Source organism: Coprinopsis cinerea (genome assembly GCF_000182895.1).
Source record: "Coprinopsis cinerea okayama7#130 chromosome 5 map unlocalized cont3.5, whole genome shotgun sequence".
Lineage (NCBI taxonomy): Eukaryota > Fungi > Basidiomycota > Agaricomycetes > Agaricales > Psathyrellaceae > Coprinopsis > Coprinopsis cinerea.
The window spans coordinates 2,567,732-2,581,748 of record NW_003307540.1 but is presented as its reverse complement, the minus strand read 5'-3'; the positions used below and the strand labels follow the sequence as shown (position 1 = coordinate 2,581,748).

Below are 14,017 nucleotides of genomic sequence, written 5' to 3'. Positions count from 1 at the left end.
TTCTCGCACTCGTTAATGCTGCCCAGAACAGCATCTAAACAACCAGGCGAACGAGGTCGACGTCGCTACGAGCACCAAAATATAATTGAACCTAAGCTATACTTCTAGTGTATTGTACATCTGATTTGTGGTTATGGCAAAAATGTGTTCACAAAATACAGCCGGTAACTGTAAACGATATAGACGAGCCTGAAAGAAAAAAGAAGAAAGAAGAGTAGAATGACAGATCCGAACCTGGTGAACAGACGAAGCACTCGATCAATCCCCAAAGGCTCGCTGAAGTCGGTCAATCCTGTGAAATAAGTCGATAAATAAAACCATACGTCAAAGGAAAATAACCATGGCTTTGTGCAAACAGTGTTACAGTGGAGTTTCGTTGAGACAACACTCGAAGACCCAGGTTTTTGATGGCTATATTAAGATTGCACGGTCCCCGCAGCAGGTAGAGGGTTGCCGTTGAAAGAGGGCCTTACAAGCGTCTCAACGACAGGTGTCGTGCCTGTCGAGGTTCCATTCTCAGTGGGACGTATCGTGTCTGCAACTGATGTAGAGGACCTAGGCGGTTTCATGAATACACTGCTTTGAAGATCATTGTCGCTCGGTCAAGCTATTGCACCAACCGTTGTCGCTTATTGGGCTGCTCTGAAGAGATGTTACTCGACTTCCCCTGGAAAGAATTCATCAGCCAAACGACCGTCGATGCTAACTAGGTCACTCACCTTCACTCTCTTCTGCGTCACCTTGGCAGGCCGCTCGCCAGGATCGAAGACGTTGTCGGGTAGTGCAGAGCTGAAAAAGTTAGGTGATTTCATCTCCATAATCGGGTCCCTGCTCACCTCTTGATGTGGCGGACAATAATCCCCATCTTTGATTCATCATACTTGTCCCACATCTTCACTAGCTTCGAGAAGTCTTGTGTAGGATATGATATGTCTAACCGTCGAGGCCCAACAGCACCCGCTAATGGATCCAGTTGAGAAACAGTTAAAACAGGGCTACGCGTTGAACACGGAGAAAGGAAAGGAATCGTACCGGGCTTCGGTTGGATGGCGAGACCAATATAGAAGGTGGTGGTGTACACTGTTTGAGAGCCTTCCTTGCCCTCAATGTCTTCCTTCTTCCGGCTGGCAATGGCTTCAGAGATTTCACCCTGGACGACTGCCTTGACTTCATCTTCGTTCAAGCAGTACGAAACCTGATCGAAACCTTTGATGAAGGGATGTGCAAGAATCAGCGATTCCACATATTCGAGCTTCATCACCAGTTGTCGTATCCTGGATTCAACAGTCCCTGACCTATTCGACCAATGAGAATGAAATCTACTGAATAGCGATATCCACCTACCACTTGTTCTGCAAGTCGGGGTCCCCAGTCGAGGCGATAATCTGAAGGTAGTAACGATACTTGTGGAAAAAGTCGTGCTTCGCAAACAACTCCGACCACTGTGCTGTACCAACAATCACTCTGTCGACGATGTCCGCTCCTGGATCATTTTGAGCAAGGTGAGCATGTATGTCTTGAAGGACGAACACACCTCGCTTAAACTCCTCCGTCATGATCATTTGGGTCGATGCAGTGACGTTGTGAGTCGAACACATGGAAGGATATGCGGGCGTGATGATGGGCATTCGATGCGCTCGATCAGCGGGGTATAACTGAACAAGCGGGCATGAGGGAAAGGTTCTATTCGACACACTGACAAACACGCACCTTTGGATTCCACACTCTGACCTGGAGCGGGCCATCTTCAATCTGTTTCAGGAGCACGGGCTGGGGCCATGACCTGGAAGTGACGCGAATGAAAAAGGCGTCTCACATCGAGGGAAGACTCGACACACACCATTGGTACATGATGATGAAGAACCTGCTGACGATAGCACCCGCGAGGGCATTTGGGTATAACTGACATATTCGGGCGACAAGCAACGCCCAAGCGACGCCACCCAGAAAACCATTAACATTCGAATAAATCGCTCTCCCTGAATACGCGGTTCAGCAACCAACGCAAGCATATTGCCATTCAACCACGCACGTTGAGCCCAAAGCTTTATACACCGCAAAGCATCTCGAAACACGTCCACATTCGGTACAAGTCTGAGAATTTCATTAACTTGACGGGAGCCTAGGTTTCTAGGTTTAAAATGTCTCTTCTCGCCGGGAAAAAGGCTCGGAACATACCGCCTAAACTTCTCACACATCGCTCATCCAAATTTCGCAAAAGGTTGTCGTCTTGCAGGGAAAGGTCGTCGGGTATTGAAGCCAGATTTAAACGGGCCATGAGGAAGTCAAGAGGGATGCCGTCGATCTCGGTTTTGATGATAGGAACGTATGCTTCTGGTACACCCTAACATTTTTTCAACTAGAATTCAGCAATGACCCCAACGGGAAGGAAGGATCATACATACCGAAACCTCGGTCACGCCCTCCATCTCTTTGAGCATCGGCTCAAAGGTATCGAAGAAATCCTCTCTCGTAACATGCTTCGGTACCACACACAAGGTATCGATATCGGAGCCGGGCCCGTGCACTCCCAGTCGATACGAACCAAACGTGAAGATCTTGCCACCGGCTGCTTGGGCAGCACTCTCCGACAGCCCACGAGCAATCGAAATCTTATACACAAACTTCTTGACTAGAGCAGCGACACGTCCAAGCACAATCTCTCTGTAAAAAGCGGGAAAAATAGGGATAGGTTGACCAAGAGTTCTCGCTCCAGCGCAACAAAAACGTAAATGGAATTAAACCAAATAAAATCCGTACCTGGTCCTCGCTTCCTCCTCTGACTCGAAGGTATTCTGACGCCTCAGTTCCTCCATGAGCGTCACTGTGACCTCTTTTTCTCTTTCATTTGATTCTGCCGTCGATATAGGCGGTGTGACACCGAGGTATCTGTTCCAACGCAAATTGAGCTTCAGGTTGTATATGCCAGACCGGTTGATAGCGGACGCACGGCTTTTGAGCTGGTGTCTGAGCCGTCATGGCTTCAGTATTAACAGTTGAAATTGTCTAGTTGCAGGGGGACAGAAGAAAGCAAAAGCAAAGACAGTGGCGGCGGAATGAATGGTGGAGGGATAAGTACAAAAGCCGACCGCCAGTGCGAGCTCATCACAAAGCCTGTTCACGTGGGAATCTTAGCCGGCAGCGGGATCGGCCCTCCTTTATTTTGCGCGTCCAAGATAACACTCGGACAGACAGATAGGTCTCTACCTAATAATAGTGAATTATATAGTCTACTTTCTCCCTGCTCTCCTCTTCTCCCTGGCCTTAGCCTTTTCTGCCGCCTTTTGCTCCGCTCGCTCAGGCTCAATCGAGCTGAACACCCGCTTCATGCGCTCATTGTAAGCCCTATCCTTCTCAATCTGCTTCTGCTGTTCCACACCAGCAAGGAAACGAGCGTCCTTCCTCAGCTCACGAATAGCACCCTTCCTCTCCTGCTTGTATTGATTGCGCAGCTTCGCAGCCTCGTTCTTCTCGTGATCAGGATCACGTTGACGAAGATAATTGGAGGTTGTCGAGTCGAATTTGGGCACGTAGGTCGCGATGGGGATAGGTTTGTGGGCTTGCAGGCGCAGGGGCTGTCTTCCTTCATGAGCAAACTTGAGAAGACGAGTCATCATATCCGTAAGTTTGGCCAGTTGTGTCTAGCGCAGGGTAAGCCAAACTTGTTCAAAGGGGATAATGGAAGCACCTACCCTGTGAGCTTCATGAAGACGTTTACGTTCAAGGCCCTCCAGGACGGTCTGGACAGGCTCGAACAGCTCGATGAACGCTTCTAAACTCTTGTACATGTTGGCATAGCGAGTCAGGAGATCGAGGGCCATGGAAATAAGATCGATCTTCGCCTGCTCATCCGAACTATCCTTTGTCGACAAAAGGGTTTGCAAATTCGGGAGTTGAGGTGTCGGCGGATTCTTCGACTTTTTGAGGGTCAGCCCCGAGGTAGTCCGAGTCAGGAAGTCGGGAGATGGGAAAGTTCCAGGCAGCGCAGCTATGCTCTCGAAACGATGGGGAGCGAGGTGTAGAAGGGCGTTGACAAGGAAAGTGACAGCTTCTGGTACCAGACGTTTGGACAACGCCTCGTATTGCAACCAGAGAGTGCACAGGAACAGACCGCTGGCAATGTCAGATAATGTCCGCACTCGGCAGAGGCCCAGGTATGCACCCATGAGGACTCGGGTCGGTGAAACAACTGCATGATGCAAATCACTGGTAGGCCAGAGTTGCCCAATGACCCGAAGGATTGCAAGTTCGCCCAGGCCAGGCCATGTTCGTGATTCAGGGTTATGCGCTCCTTGAGCAAGACCTCGCTTGAGGTTTTTGTGCATCAAGGCCAATTTCTCGTTGAAGTAGCGGGCAATGGGGATAGGGTAGGCTTTTGTGATGGCAGTGAGATGAGGGTAAATCGCGGAAATAACGCCAAGTCGGGGTGGAGAGATAGAGGCAGAGTATAGAATGTGATCGATGAGGACACATCCGAAGGTCTGAAGGAAGGGTCAAAATGCGAACGAGGGGTTCCGTAGGAGTATCGCACCTGTAGCTTGGATTTGTTGTCCGGCGACAGACTCGTATGATAGAGGGCACGGATACGCTGCACGACAGTTGAGATATGTTTGTCGTCAATCGTCTCCATGATCTCCAAGAATTCGTCATGGTGTTCAGGACAAGGGAAAGTGTACGGGATCTCATCTCCCGTCGACTTTGCTTTCCCTTTCCCTTTACTCTTTTTGACCGAGGTGACGAGCTCTTCATGTTCGCCCTCTTCACCAGCATCTTCTTCGCCCTCACTGTCCTCATCTTCGTCCTCCTCTTCTCCAGAACCCTCTTCACCGTCGGCTTCATCATCGTCACCGTCCTCTTCAGAACCCGAACCGAACTCGAAACTCTCTTCATCACTCGCAGCAGCAGCTTCCTTCAGCCCACTTCCCAAGCCCTCCCATTCATCATCTTCGATAAAGTCATCATCGAGGTCATCTCCACCTCGTTTCCTCTTGCCCTTGCCTTTACCCTCATCCTCACTGTCACTCTCTGGCAACCCCTGCATTCGCCTCTGTCTCCGGCGTTCAGCTTTCTCCAAAGCCTCCTTCGCCTCCAGTGCCAACTCCTCTTCTGTCTTCGTGCGGTCCTTGGGCTTAGCTCGCTTGTCGAACGCAAGTTCCCTGACTCGCTGATCGTATGCGTGATCTTGGGTCTCTGGGGCCAGTGCAAGAATTGCAGCATCTGGATCTTTGGGGGGTTCTTCGGCATTTTCAGAGGTCGTAGGAGGTGCAGGAGTGGGTTTGGCTGCGAAGAGAAGTTCTCGCAAGTCCGAGAACTGGTTGTCCAATTCGAATCGGATATTCTCTTCCTCTTCTTTTTCCATTTGGCGACGAAGCTGCATGACTGGTGAGAGAGGAACCCATTGAGGCGAGGAACGGGCGTACTTTGTGCTCCTTGCTTTTGGCCATGACTTCAGCCATAACCTCTGCTTTTGATTTCTTACGAGCCGGCTAATTGGAAACGTTAGCAAGACTTCAAGATACCCAGATGCGTTCAGACGTACACCCTCATCGTCCGACCCTTCTTCCCCCTCTTCATCGAAGCCACCGAAGTGCGTTTTGCTAACGACTTCACGGTCGATTTGGCCTAAGGAAATACGGTAAGTCGAAGGCAAGGCGGAACTAGCAAACAACGCACCTGTGACCTCGTTTTCCTCGTCACTGTCTGATCTAAGACCGACATCGTCAAAGTCGTCCAGTTTCGACAAACTCTGTCCATAGTGCGTGAGCTCATCCTCGTCCTCGAGATTGAAAGCTGCACTAGTCGAAGCGCGTTGTCGTTCCCGAGTGAATCGCTCCAACATGCGTTCTTCAAGGCTCATAGTCGGATCATTTTCACCAAATCGACGGTCAACGATCCCACCGGCCCTGCCTTTCTCCTCCCATTCTTTAAGTAGCGATTTTTTTCTCTGTCAATGTAACAAAATCCAATTCATTAGCCGGCCCAGGAGGTACAAGGCCAAACTTACCTGTTCCAACCCAGCCTGTTTGGCTTTGGCAGGCTTTCCAGTTACACCCTTTAACCTCCTGCCCCCGACATCGTGCTTGAGCCTCGTAACCTTCTCATCGAATGGGTTGAGGCGCCGATGGATTTCCTCGAGTTTTGCGGCAGTCTTTAACTTCTCCTTCTCGACCGGTACTGCTGTCCGTTTCCGTTTCTTGCCCGACTGTTTGTTTCCAATAACGCCTGCCTGCGATAGGGCAGTCTTGAGCTGCAGTAGTTGTGAGCCCTTGGCCATCTGAGGCAACGATGAGAAGATATAACTTTGAGATCAAAAGTTTTGCGAGTTTGGGAAGCTGATGATGGGGCACGTGGTTCTTGGCTTGGCGGCGTCACCAACGACCAACGATGGCTTTTGACCACGAACCTCGATGCCAGCCTTGCGTCCTCCAGCTTTATCAGTCCCGTTTGCTGCACGAAATTCAGCAAGGCAGAGCGAATCTGAGTTCTCGTTGACCTCGACGAACAGGGCGACGGCTCTAGACGTTTGCTACTCGGTTTATGGAGATGCGACACCTGCAGACGACTTTGTGGACAGATTCTATGATCAGAATGCTGGTGAGTTGTGCTGTATCCTTCTTAGTTTTTATTGAATTAAAGTTGTTTGCAGTGTGAGTGATATCTTTGATATTTGTCAATCAATTTCTGAACTTGAATCAAGCTACGAAAACCCTTTCATAACCGCAAGTTCTCGGTCAGTGATTGGAGACATCCACCGGCTGTCCAGAAGGATGAGCACCATCGACGTACCAAGACCGTTAGCCGTCATCTGCACTCTGTTTCGACTGAAGTCAATAGAACACATGCTGGATAACCCTCTTTTTCACGCGATTCGAGCTTGGACGGACGTCTGTGATATCTCAGAGAACGAGAGTTTTGGTTCGTGATTGTCAAGTACATCGCGCCTCCTTTAGAGCTGATTTTGGACATAGATGGACACAGGAAGGTCATCGTGGAGCATACCTTGCATATCCTACTTTTGCCTGGCATCCATTGTGAGGGCCCAACTTCCCATATGATCCCCTCCTCGGACCTAGTCAGCGTCCCTCAAACCCCAATCATGCCGACGCCAACGCAACCGTTTGTGATACCATCTGTTCCTATACCTGGAACGTCCATCTCAGTACCTTCGCCATTGCACAGTCAACTCCGTATCATCACCCGCCTCACTTTTAACGAGCAAGGTCTCATTACCCACCATCGAGATATCTGGGATGTCAAGGACGTCATGGGTTTGGTTCCAGGCGTATCATTGGCACAATGGATCGGCACCCGACTGGCAGCCAACGGCTTGTCCTACCTTTCACGCTTCTTGCCTAGCCGCCGTTGGTCAAAGCAGAGCGAACGTTCCTCTCCACCAGCGAAGGACCCCTTTGCCGACAAGCTGGCCGAACTAGAGCGTGGGACCGCGCCTTGAACCCATTTCATACTGCAGTTCGGCCTGTAGTAGTCGGCGCCGCTGAAATCGGAGGATTTGAACTGCACCCATGTCAGTGGATCGTTTACCCGAGCACGACCTCGTCATTCCACACGATTTCCTGGAGCCTGGAATTGGCGCCAGAGCTTGCCAGCTTGGTGCCCCTCTTCGGCACCACCATCCATACAACCAATGCATCGCGAGCCCAAATGTGCGGGCCACCAGTAGTGCGGGGTCATTTGACAACTCCCCCACATGTCCAGGAGACCAAGCCGGCTCTTCCATGCCGCTCTCCTTCATTCCCGCTGTCAGTCGACCTCCGACACCTGCTCGACACTTCCACACTCCATCCCCCTTTTTTTTTTTTTTCAATGCTTAACGTCGAGTTTCGAAGTACCGGTCGTCGAATACAGTCTACCCCGTCCAGGCCGACTCCGGAATTCCGACAGCCGGGAGTCACTACACATAAGCTTGTTTCTACCGGCAGCTACTTAACACAATGTGTCTCAGCATAGTGGGCAATAATAGTGTGTCTTTCTGTCGTGGGCCAACCCTGGCTGTCCATTTTTACCCGACGAATGGTGATTATGCGGAGGAAAATTGGGGCAGTACGCACTGAAAGGGTTCCATTGGTACGGGCACAATGCCCCCACTTGGCCTGGACGACGATTGCCAGCATTGGGCAGCACGGGAGATGTGCTGTCCATGTCCACATACACTTCTCGCACCGCTGGGCACGAAAGACCCGGATGCTGTCCTCTGATAATCGCGCTCTTCACCGAAGGCTATCGTGAAACTTTTCCCTTCCTCTGGTCTTCTTCCACGTAGTCTTTGGCAGACGCCTTCGAAGCCAGTCCAGCCCTAGCCTCTCTTATGGCTTCGATCCTCGAGCCACCGCATCTGGAAATTGAGTCGATCCGTGACAGCATCGAGCGCGCATTCAAACTCACCGGCAACCGGTGCATGGTGTACACCACTAGAGCTCCCATTGACACCACCCTAATATGAAGACGTTGGCGTTTCCTAAGCTTCCCCGCGCGCTACCCTAGCCTTGGGATCTGACGCTGTTTCAGACAAGCGCTCGTGCTGTTAATATACGCACTCGGAGTCAAATTGCAGTTACTCATAGCCACGGGTGACTCGTCCTCCACCAGCGCCCAACGGACACTCCTCAGCACACGTCACCCATCTCAGAAAGTACTGGAACTGAGATCTCGTTCCCCGTTCAGCTCGGCGCAGTTAACGACAACCCAGCTTCTCACCAGTTGTGTAAGAGTGACATTCCCTCCATATCTCAAACCCACTCTTTCACCGAGCGAAGCTTTGCTTGCTTCCCTTCGCTGCTTCCCCCGCCAAATGACGCTTCCTGTGTTTCAGGTTTTCAAGGCAGGAGAAGTGCAAAGGGATCGGTGCGGAGTATACCTAGAAAGCTCATCCAAATAAGCCTTCTCGTCTCACCCTTCTTTCATGCTGCTAGAGTCTAATTCTGGCATTACCGTTTAACCTGTGCCTGCTCCGCTTCTGGAAGCGACTCTCCCAACTCAGGTTCTCCAGGCTGTCCCTTGTGCAGCTCTACTTCCTGTGCGATTCCTTTTCTCATCTCTGAGCTTGTTTGTCACTCTGAGCTTCATCCTCTAGTGAATGCACTTCGTGGTCGACGATGTCTATATCCTACACTTTGGTCTCAAGCGCTTTGTCACAACTGCGGCGGTAACTCGATGGAACCTGCTCAGGGATGGCAGCTTTTAGCGCCCATCGAGGGAATAGGTCCCGCAGTGGGGCGTGTTGCGGCGACATTGTACGTGGTTGTTTAGCAGGATGCCAGCATGATGCTGGACGAACTTTCAGCTTCCACGCCGTTGAGGACGCAGCACATTACGCTGCTCCAGCTGGAGCCCTCGTGGTGCGTAGTATAGTTTCCCTCTGCGGATGCACACCTAGCTAACTCGTCATTCATCGGGAAGTAGTAGTACTACTGGACCTGTCTACGATGGTTGGCCCCCTAAACCCCAATGGCTCCAAGCTCTCAGTACTTTTTGTTTCGAAAAGAGGTCTACATTCTCGCGGGAACAGATCTCGTTCATCGCACTTGGAGCGGCCACGGACACCCTGGAACCCATTGCACAGACGCCTCAGTGAAGAGATGTTTCGGGCCTATGCTACCGTGGTTTACACCATCTCGAAAGCCTATCCTCGACATCCAGAACACTCTAAACTCTCTTCAACAAACCCCGTCTGGTGGTCAGTCACGACGCGAAAGGGCTAGACTCGTTGCACTCAACTTCCGTGTACCTTCGAGGCTTCCGCTATATGCACTAGTATGCATTCAGAAGCCGGGTATATTTGAACTACCGCACCGAATTCCTGGGACACGCTTCTCCTGAATTCTCGTGGAGCGACATTCCGGCAACGGGTGCATGAATGCCCAATGGAGAAGTTAGACGTGTGTGAGTGGACCCTTTCTCCCGTATCCCCTCGTATCCCGCCCTCTTTACGTGCCCTTCAATCCAAGAGCTTTTTCCGCCCTGTTTCTTCTTGACACACCAGCGACTCGGAGAATTCGGTCGAGCCTCGGTCGACAAATCCGTTTTAGAGCATAAACTATGCCTCGATTGCATGCAGGGTTTCAGAAAAAACAGGTTATTACGGAGGAGGGTGACATACACCTGGGGTCCTGGTTGTATAAACGATAACGCTTCTTGTTTCTCTAGGGATGCTCCTTTGCTCTCTATTCTAGCAATCGATTTCTCCATTCCATAAATTTCGTGGTCACTAGCCGCCCTCGCGCCCCCCGAACCCGCCGAATCAATGCAAACACACTTCCAACCCTCAAGGAAAGAGAAGAAAGAAGGCTTCTTATTTCATGAAGTCATTATACCTTTTTCAGAAAGACTCAAAATCATGGGGTGACGACCCAATGTCCTTTGAATCACCCATGTTTGGGTCGAATCGAAGCATCAGCGTCGGCGTTTGTAGAGCCCATACTTTCCCAACAGACCCCAATGGCCCTGCACATACCAAGGTCGCTTGTTATGGCAAGGGTGGCGTAACTGAGAGCGTAAGCTTCTGTAAGGGAGTCGGGGGTCTACAATTGCGCTGGTTCCTGCTTGAAGAACAGCGCTGGGTAGTTGCTTCTGGAGGCTGACTTCATTTCGGCTTCCATGTTCCAACTTTTCGCTCTGACCGGGATTCAAGCCCAATGCTGGTGAGCCTCTCCTAGCTCGCTTCTGCCTCTGGTGTCATTCAATGGACCCTGGCCTATAGGTTAGACTCGGCCCAGCAACGACCGTGGTGAAGGAGACATGCGCTTCTCCGTGACCGATGGTGCGAGACGCTCAAATCAACTTGTTCCGTCACCTTCTTTCCAGCTTCACTCCGTCGTTTATCCAAGGACCTTATAGAACTTTTTTAACGCAACAAATCCTGAGAGCACGGGAAAATGAATCAAAACAAATGGGGCATTGCAGTTAAGACTCGTTTGTTCCTTGTCCGACAACGTGCTTCTAAAGACGTTCTATACAGAACATAAGGACCCTCACACTCCGGTTTGTTCGTACATGTTTAATGAATCGTCATGAACGTCACGGTAATTATTCCTGCAGGCTACTATCCCAAGTTCGAATGTCGGTCCGACGAGGAAGGGGCCTGCACTCGCCTAAAAAAGCTCTAGTCTGTAATGGCATGCGTTCACGCGAACACGAGGCTAGTATCGCCTGACATTTCTGCGCTCGTTCGGTGCCCACAAGCTGCGCGACCTTTCCTCCAACTCCCCACTCGTGGCTAATCCACAATTCGAAGCGTTAGGGCTCCGATCCGATATGTCTCCAGGCGGCGACGGAACCGCGAGAGCCTGCTTCTCGTTGTGAACGTTGTTCTGGCAGCGGCGCATACGAAGCCTTCGAAGCTCGAACCTCATTCGCGTGATGGCATATGCGGACGGCCTGTTTCTGGAAATTCTTCCTCTTCCACCCCCCAGCGTTCTCGTTCCCGCGAGATTCAGCTCAATACGAATCTCAATCTCGGTTTAATACAACCGTCGGTTAGTCTCGAATTTCCATGGAATTTTCCCATAACGACACCTAGAGGATTCCTTGTTGGGCTGGTTAGCCCCTATTGAATCGGGAAGACCTACAATCGGCCTTCATGAAGCTTCAAGGCTCAACTGGAAACGGATTTGCGTCCACAAGTTGGCGAGGTTCGATTCGCTTCTCTTTTTCCGCCCCGGCTCCTCGCGGTCTTCGCTCGAGGAAAAAAAAAAAAAAAAGAAAAAAAAAAACACGACAAATGCGATGTGCGGGTGCCGGGCACCGACATTTACTCGAGGATGTGCGGGGTGTAGTCTCGATCTCATGGATATAGGGGCTGCGTTGTGGAATACCGACCGAGTGGGCCCAACCAATCGCCCCCCAAGACATATTCAATAGATCGACTTGTGTCGTCATACGGTCTGGTCACGCTTGCCGGTACAGGGTCAATATGTACCCCTTGCGTTTCAGTGGCGCGTTGCTCCTCGTCACCGACTTCTCTCGGTCGTCTGTACTACGATGGATAGGACCGTCCGTCTCCATGCATGGCAACCCTGATATTTCGCAAATTCACAATTCACAGACCACTGAATGAACAGGGATCGCCAACGGACTCCGACCAATCGAATGTTGGCAACCAATTCGACCACCCGACGGCCCAATAATATGCCAGAAGAAAGCTCCTAAACGTGTTGTCCTTTCACTCACTCGCGTCACCATCTGTGTCTTTCGACGCCTCCTGGTCTCTCCCCTTCCGGGTTCACAAACTTCCCCGATCTATCATCCACCCTGCAGTTCATTTGCCTCCGACCCCGTCACTTCAGCAACGTTTGGGCTTGTTATTTTCGTCGCTGAAACGTGCAAATAACGTGGGTGGACTCCATACATAGTAGTGATCGAAGGTGGTGAAAGGAATGGCCGAATGGTTCAGCCTATCAGTCCAAAGCATCTTTGTCTACTTTGGGGTCCTCGTTCTTGGGCCCAACTCTCGCGTTAATTTATCTAAATTTCCTTTCGTTCCTTGGAACTTGTAAGTGGAAGGTACTTACAGTGACCGGTAACCTCTTGCTCTGAGTCTTTTAATTTTTGAAGATCGTTCTGGGAAACCTTGGTTGCTTGCGGTACCTGGCTACCAGGCCCAAGGACAAGCAAAGCCTCCATGCCTCGAGCCCCTATTCGATGGACGCCCCACGCAGCCACACCAGCGACCATCCATCCAACCTCATCGCCGTGCTACACCTCGCACATGCACGGGTCGGCTAAATTCTTCCAGGCGATCCTCAACCACACCGCACCGTCCGGAAATCGAAATGATTCAAGGGTCTCAAGTGGCAAACTCCTTTCTCCCTCTCATTTTTCCAGCTCAAATTTCCGCTTGAACGCACGAGTGCATTCGTAAATCGTGTCTAGCGCACACGGACGCCATGGAGTTTTGAATCGGGAATCTCGTGCGGGCGGCTAGCCGTCTGTCTCTTTCCAAAAACCAATCCCGAATGGCCGAGAAATCCCAGGCCAGGTCCACTTGAAGCCATTCGCTATTTCGTCCACTGAGACCCGGTATCGGAGCAGGGCTGCAAGTTTGAAGGCACGGAACGGAGTTGGTTTCCCCCAAGGGCCAATGGAAGCCAATAGCCTCCAAATAAGCTAACCTTACAAGTGTTCCTGGGCACGTAGTGCTACAGGGTTAAAGGGGTCAAGGTCAAATGGCTCCTTTTGGAAATTTGTCCGAGTCTCTCGGAATGATGGATGTTCTAGGGCTTAGGGTTTCATCTCGGTTTCTTCCGATGCGTTGCCGAGAGGTCACGTTATTCTCTGTTTGTCATTGTTGTCAGTCTGTTGATAAAATCCAACAACGATGTTGTAATCCGCGACCTCATCCCTTCTTCGATGCCTCCTCATCGTACCATTCACTTCTACAGCGCCAGATCCCTAAATGAAGGTTAGTTTAGGTGCTCTATTCCTTGGTCATCCTCGTATGCTTAAATACCTTGGCACCGTTCAGGATTTACGTATCGAAGGTTCAGGAGCGTTAACGGGGGCTTTACGGAGGAGACAATGACGATCCGTCACTTCAATGAGTACTACAAACTCCAAATGGTTACCAATGATTTGCTTCAACTGCAGCATCAGTTACTGGATGCCAGTTTCGTCGTGACAAATATGGCCCTTTCGCGTTTGTTGGAGTTCCATCGGTTTATTAATGGGCCGTCATTGAAGAGCATAGCCGCCTTTCATGGTGTCAGAGCGTTTAATGTTACAGTTCCGATTCTTAGAACGTCGCTGATAGCACACAAGTGCAATTCATCGTGCGAGGCTACATTCTATGCATTCAAGTGTGTTGTAAACCCCCGCAGAAGAATTGAGGAACGTTTCGTTTCTCAGATAGCAGACTTAGATGTTCAACATCCAGAGGAACCATCAGGAGGGGTCCGTCATTCTGCGTTGCCGGCCAACCCGAAACCGCCATCAGCCAACCCACAGATAGCGGCATCTTCGCGGGCTGAAGCATTAGAAGAGGGTGATGATTCGAACACGGATC

General features: G+C 50.8%; 3 protein-coding genes across 3 annotated transcripts; 1 reads left to right on the top strand and 2 right to left on the bottom strand.

The window, feature by feature from the left end:
- Nucleotides 1-416: 416 nt before the first annotated feature.
- On the bottom strand, nucleotides 417-2,979 carry CC1G_08123 (polymerase; the record flags this gene model as incomplete). Its single annotated transcript, XM_001837517.2, has 14 exons — nucleotides 417-555; nucleotides 621-667; nucleotides 720-789; nucleotides 837-960; nucleotides 1,033-1,295; nucleotides 1,345-1,483; nucleotides 1,535-1,655; nucleotides 1,711-1,783; nucleotides 1,841-1,979; nucleotides 2,033-2,122; nucleotides 2,179-2,344; nucleotides 2,406-2,664; nucleotides 2,761-2,889; nucleotides 2,951-2,979. 14 exons carry the CDS (start codon nucleotides 2,977-2,979, stop codon nucleotides 417-419), a joined length of 1,788 nt encoding a protein of 595 aa, XP_001837569.2.
- Nucleotides 2,980-3,230: 251 nt separating this feature from the next.
- CC1G_08122 (nucleolar protein 14) lies at nucleotides 3,231-6,841 on the bottom strand (the record flags this gene model as incomplete). Its single annotated transcript, XM_001837516.2, has 9 exons — nucleotides 3,231-3,641; nucleotides 3,693-4,481; nucleotides 4,532-5,371; nucleotides 5,421-5,486; nucleotides 5,540-5,622; nucleotides 5,674-5,944; nucleotides 6,005-6,274; nucleotides 6,404-6,447; nucleotides 6,787-6,841. 9 exons carry the CDS (start codon nucleotides 6,839-6,841, stop codon nucleotides 3,231-3,233), a joined length of 2,829 nt encoding a protein of 942 aa, XP_001837568.2.
- On the top strand, nucleotides 6,554-7,453 carry CC1G_08121 (hypothetical protein; the record flags this gene model as incomplete). Its single annotated transcript, XM_001837515.2, has 3 exons — nucleotides 6,554-6,594; nucleotides 6,698-6,915; nucleotides 6,969-7,453. Exon 3 carries the CDS (start codon nucleotides 7,097-7,099, stop codon nucleotides 7,451-7,453), a length of 357 nt encoding a protein of 118 aa, XP_001837567.2. The 5' UTR covers nucleotides 6,554-6,594; nucleotides 6,698-6,915; nucleotides 6,969-7,096.
- Between the last annotated feature and the right edge of the window lie 6,564 nt (nucleotides 7,454-14,017).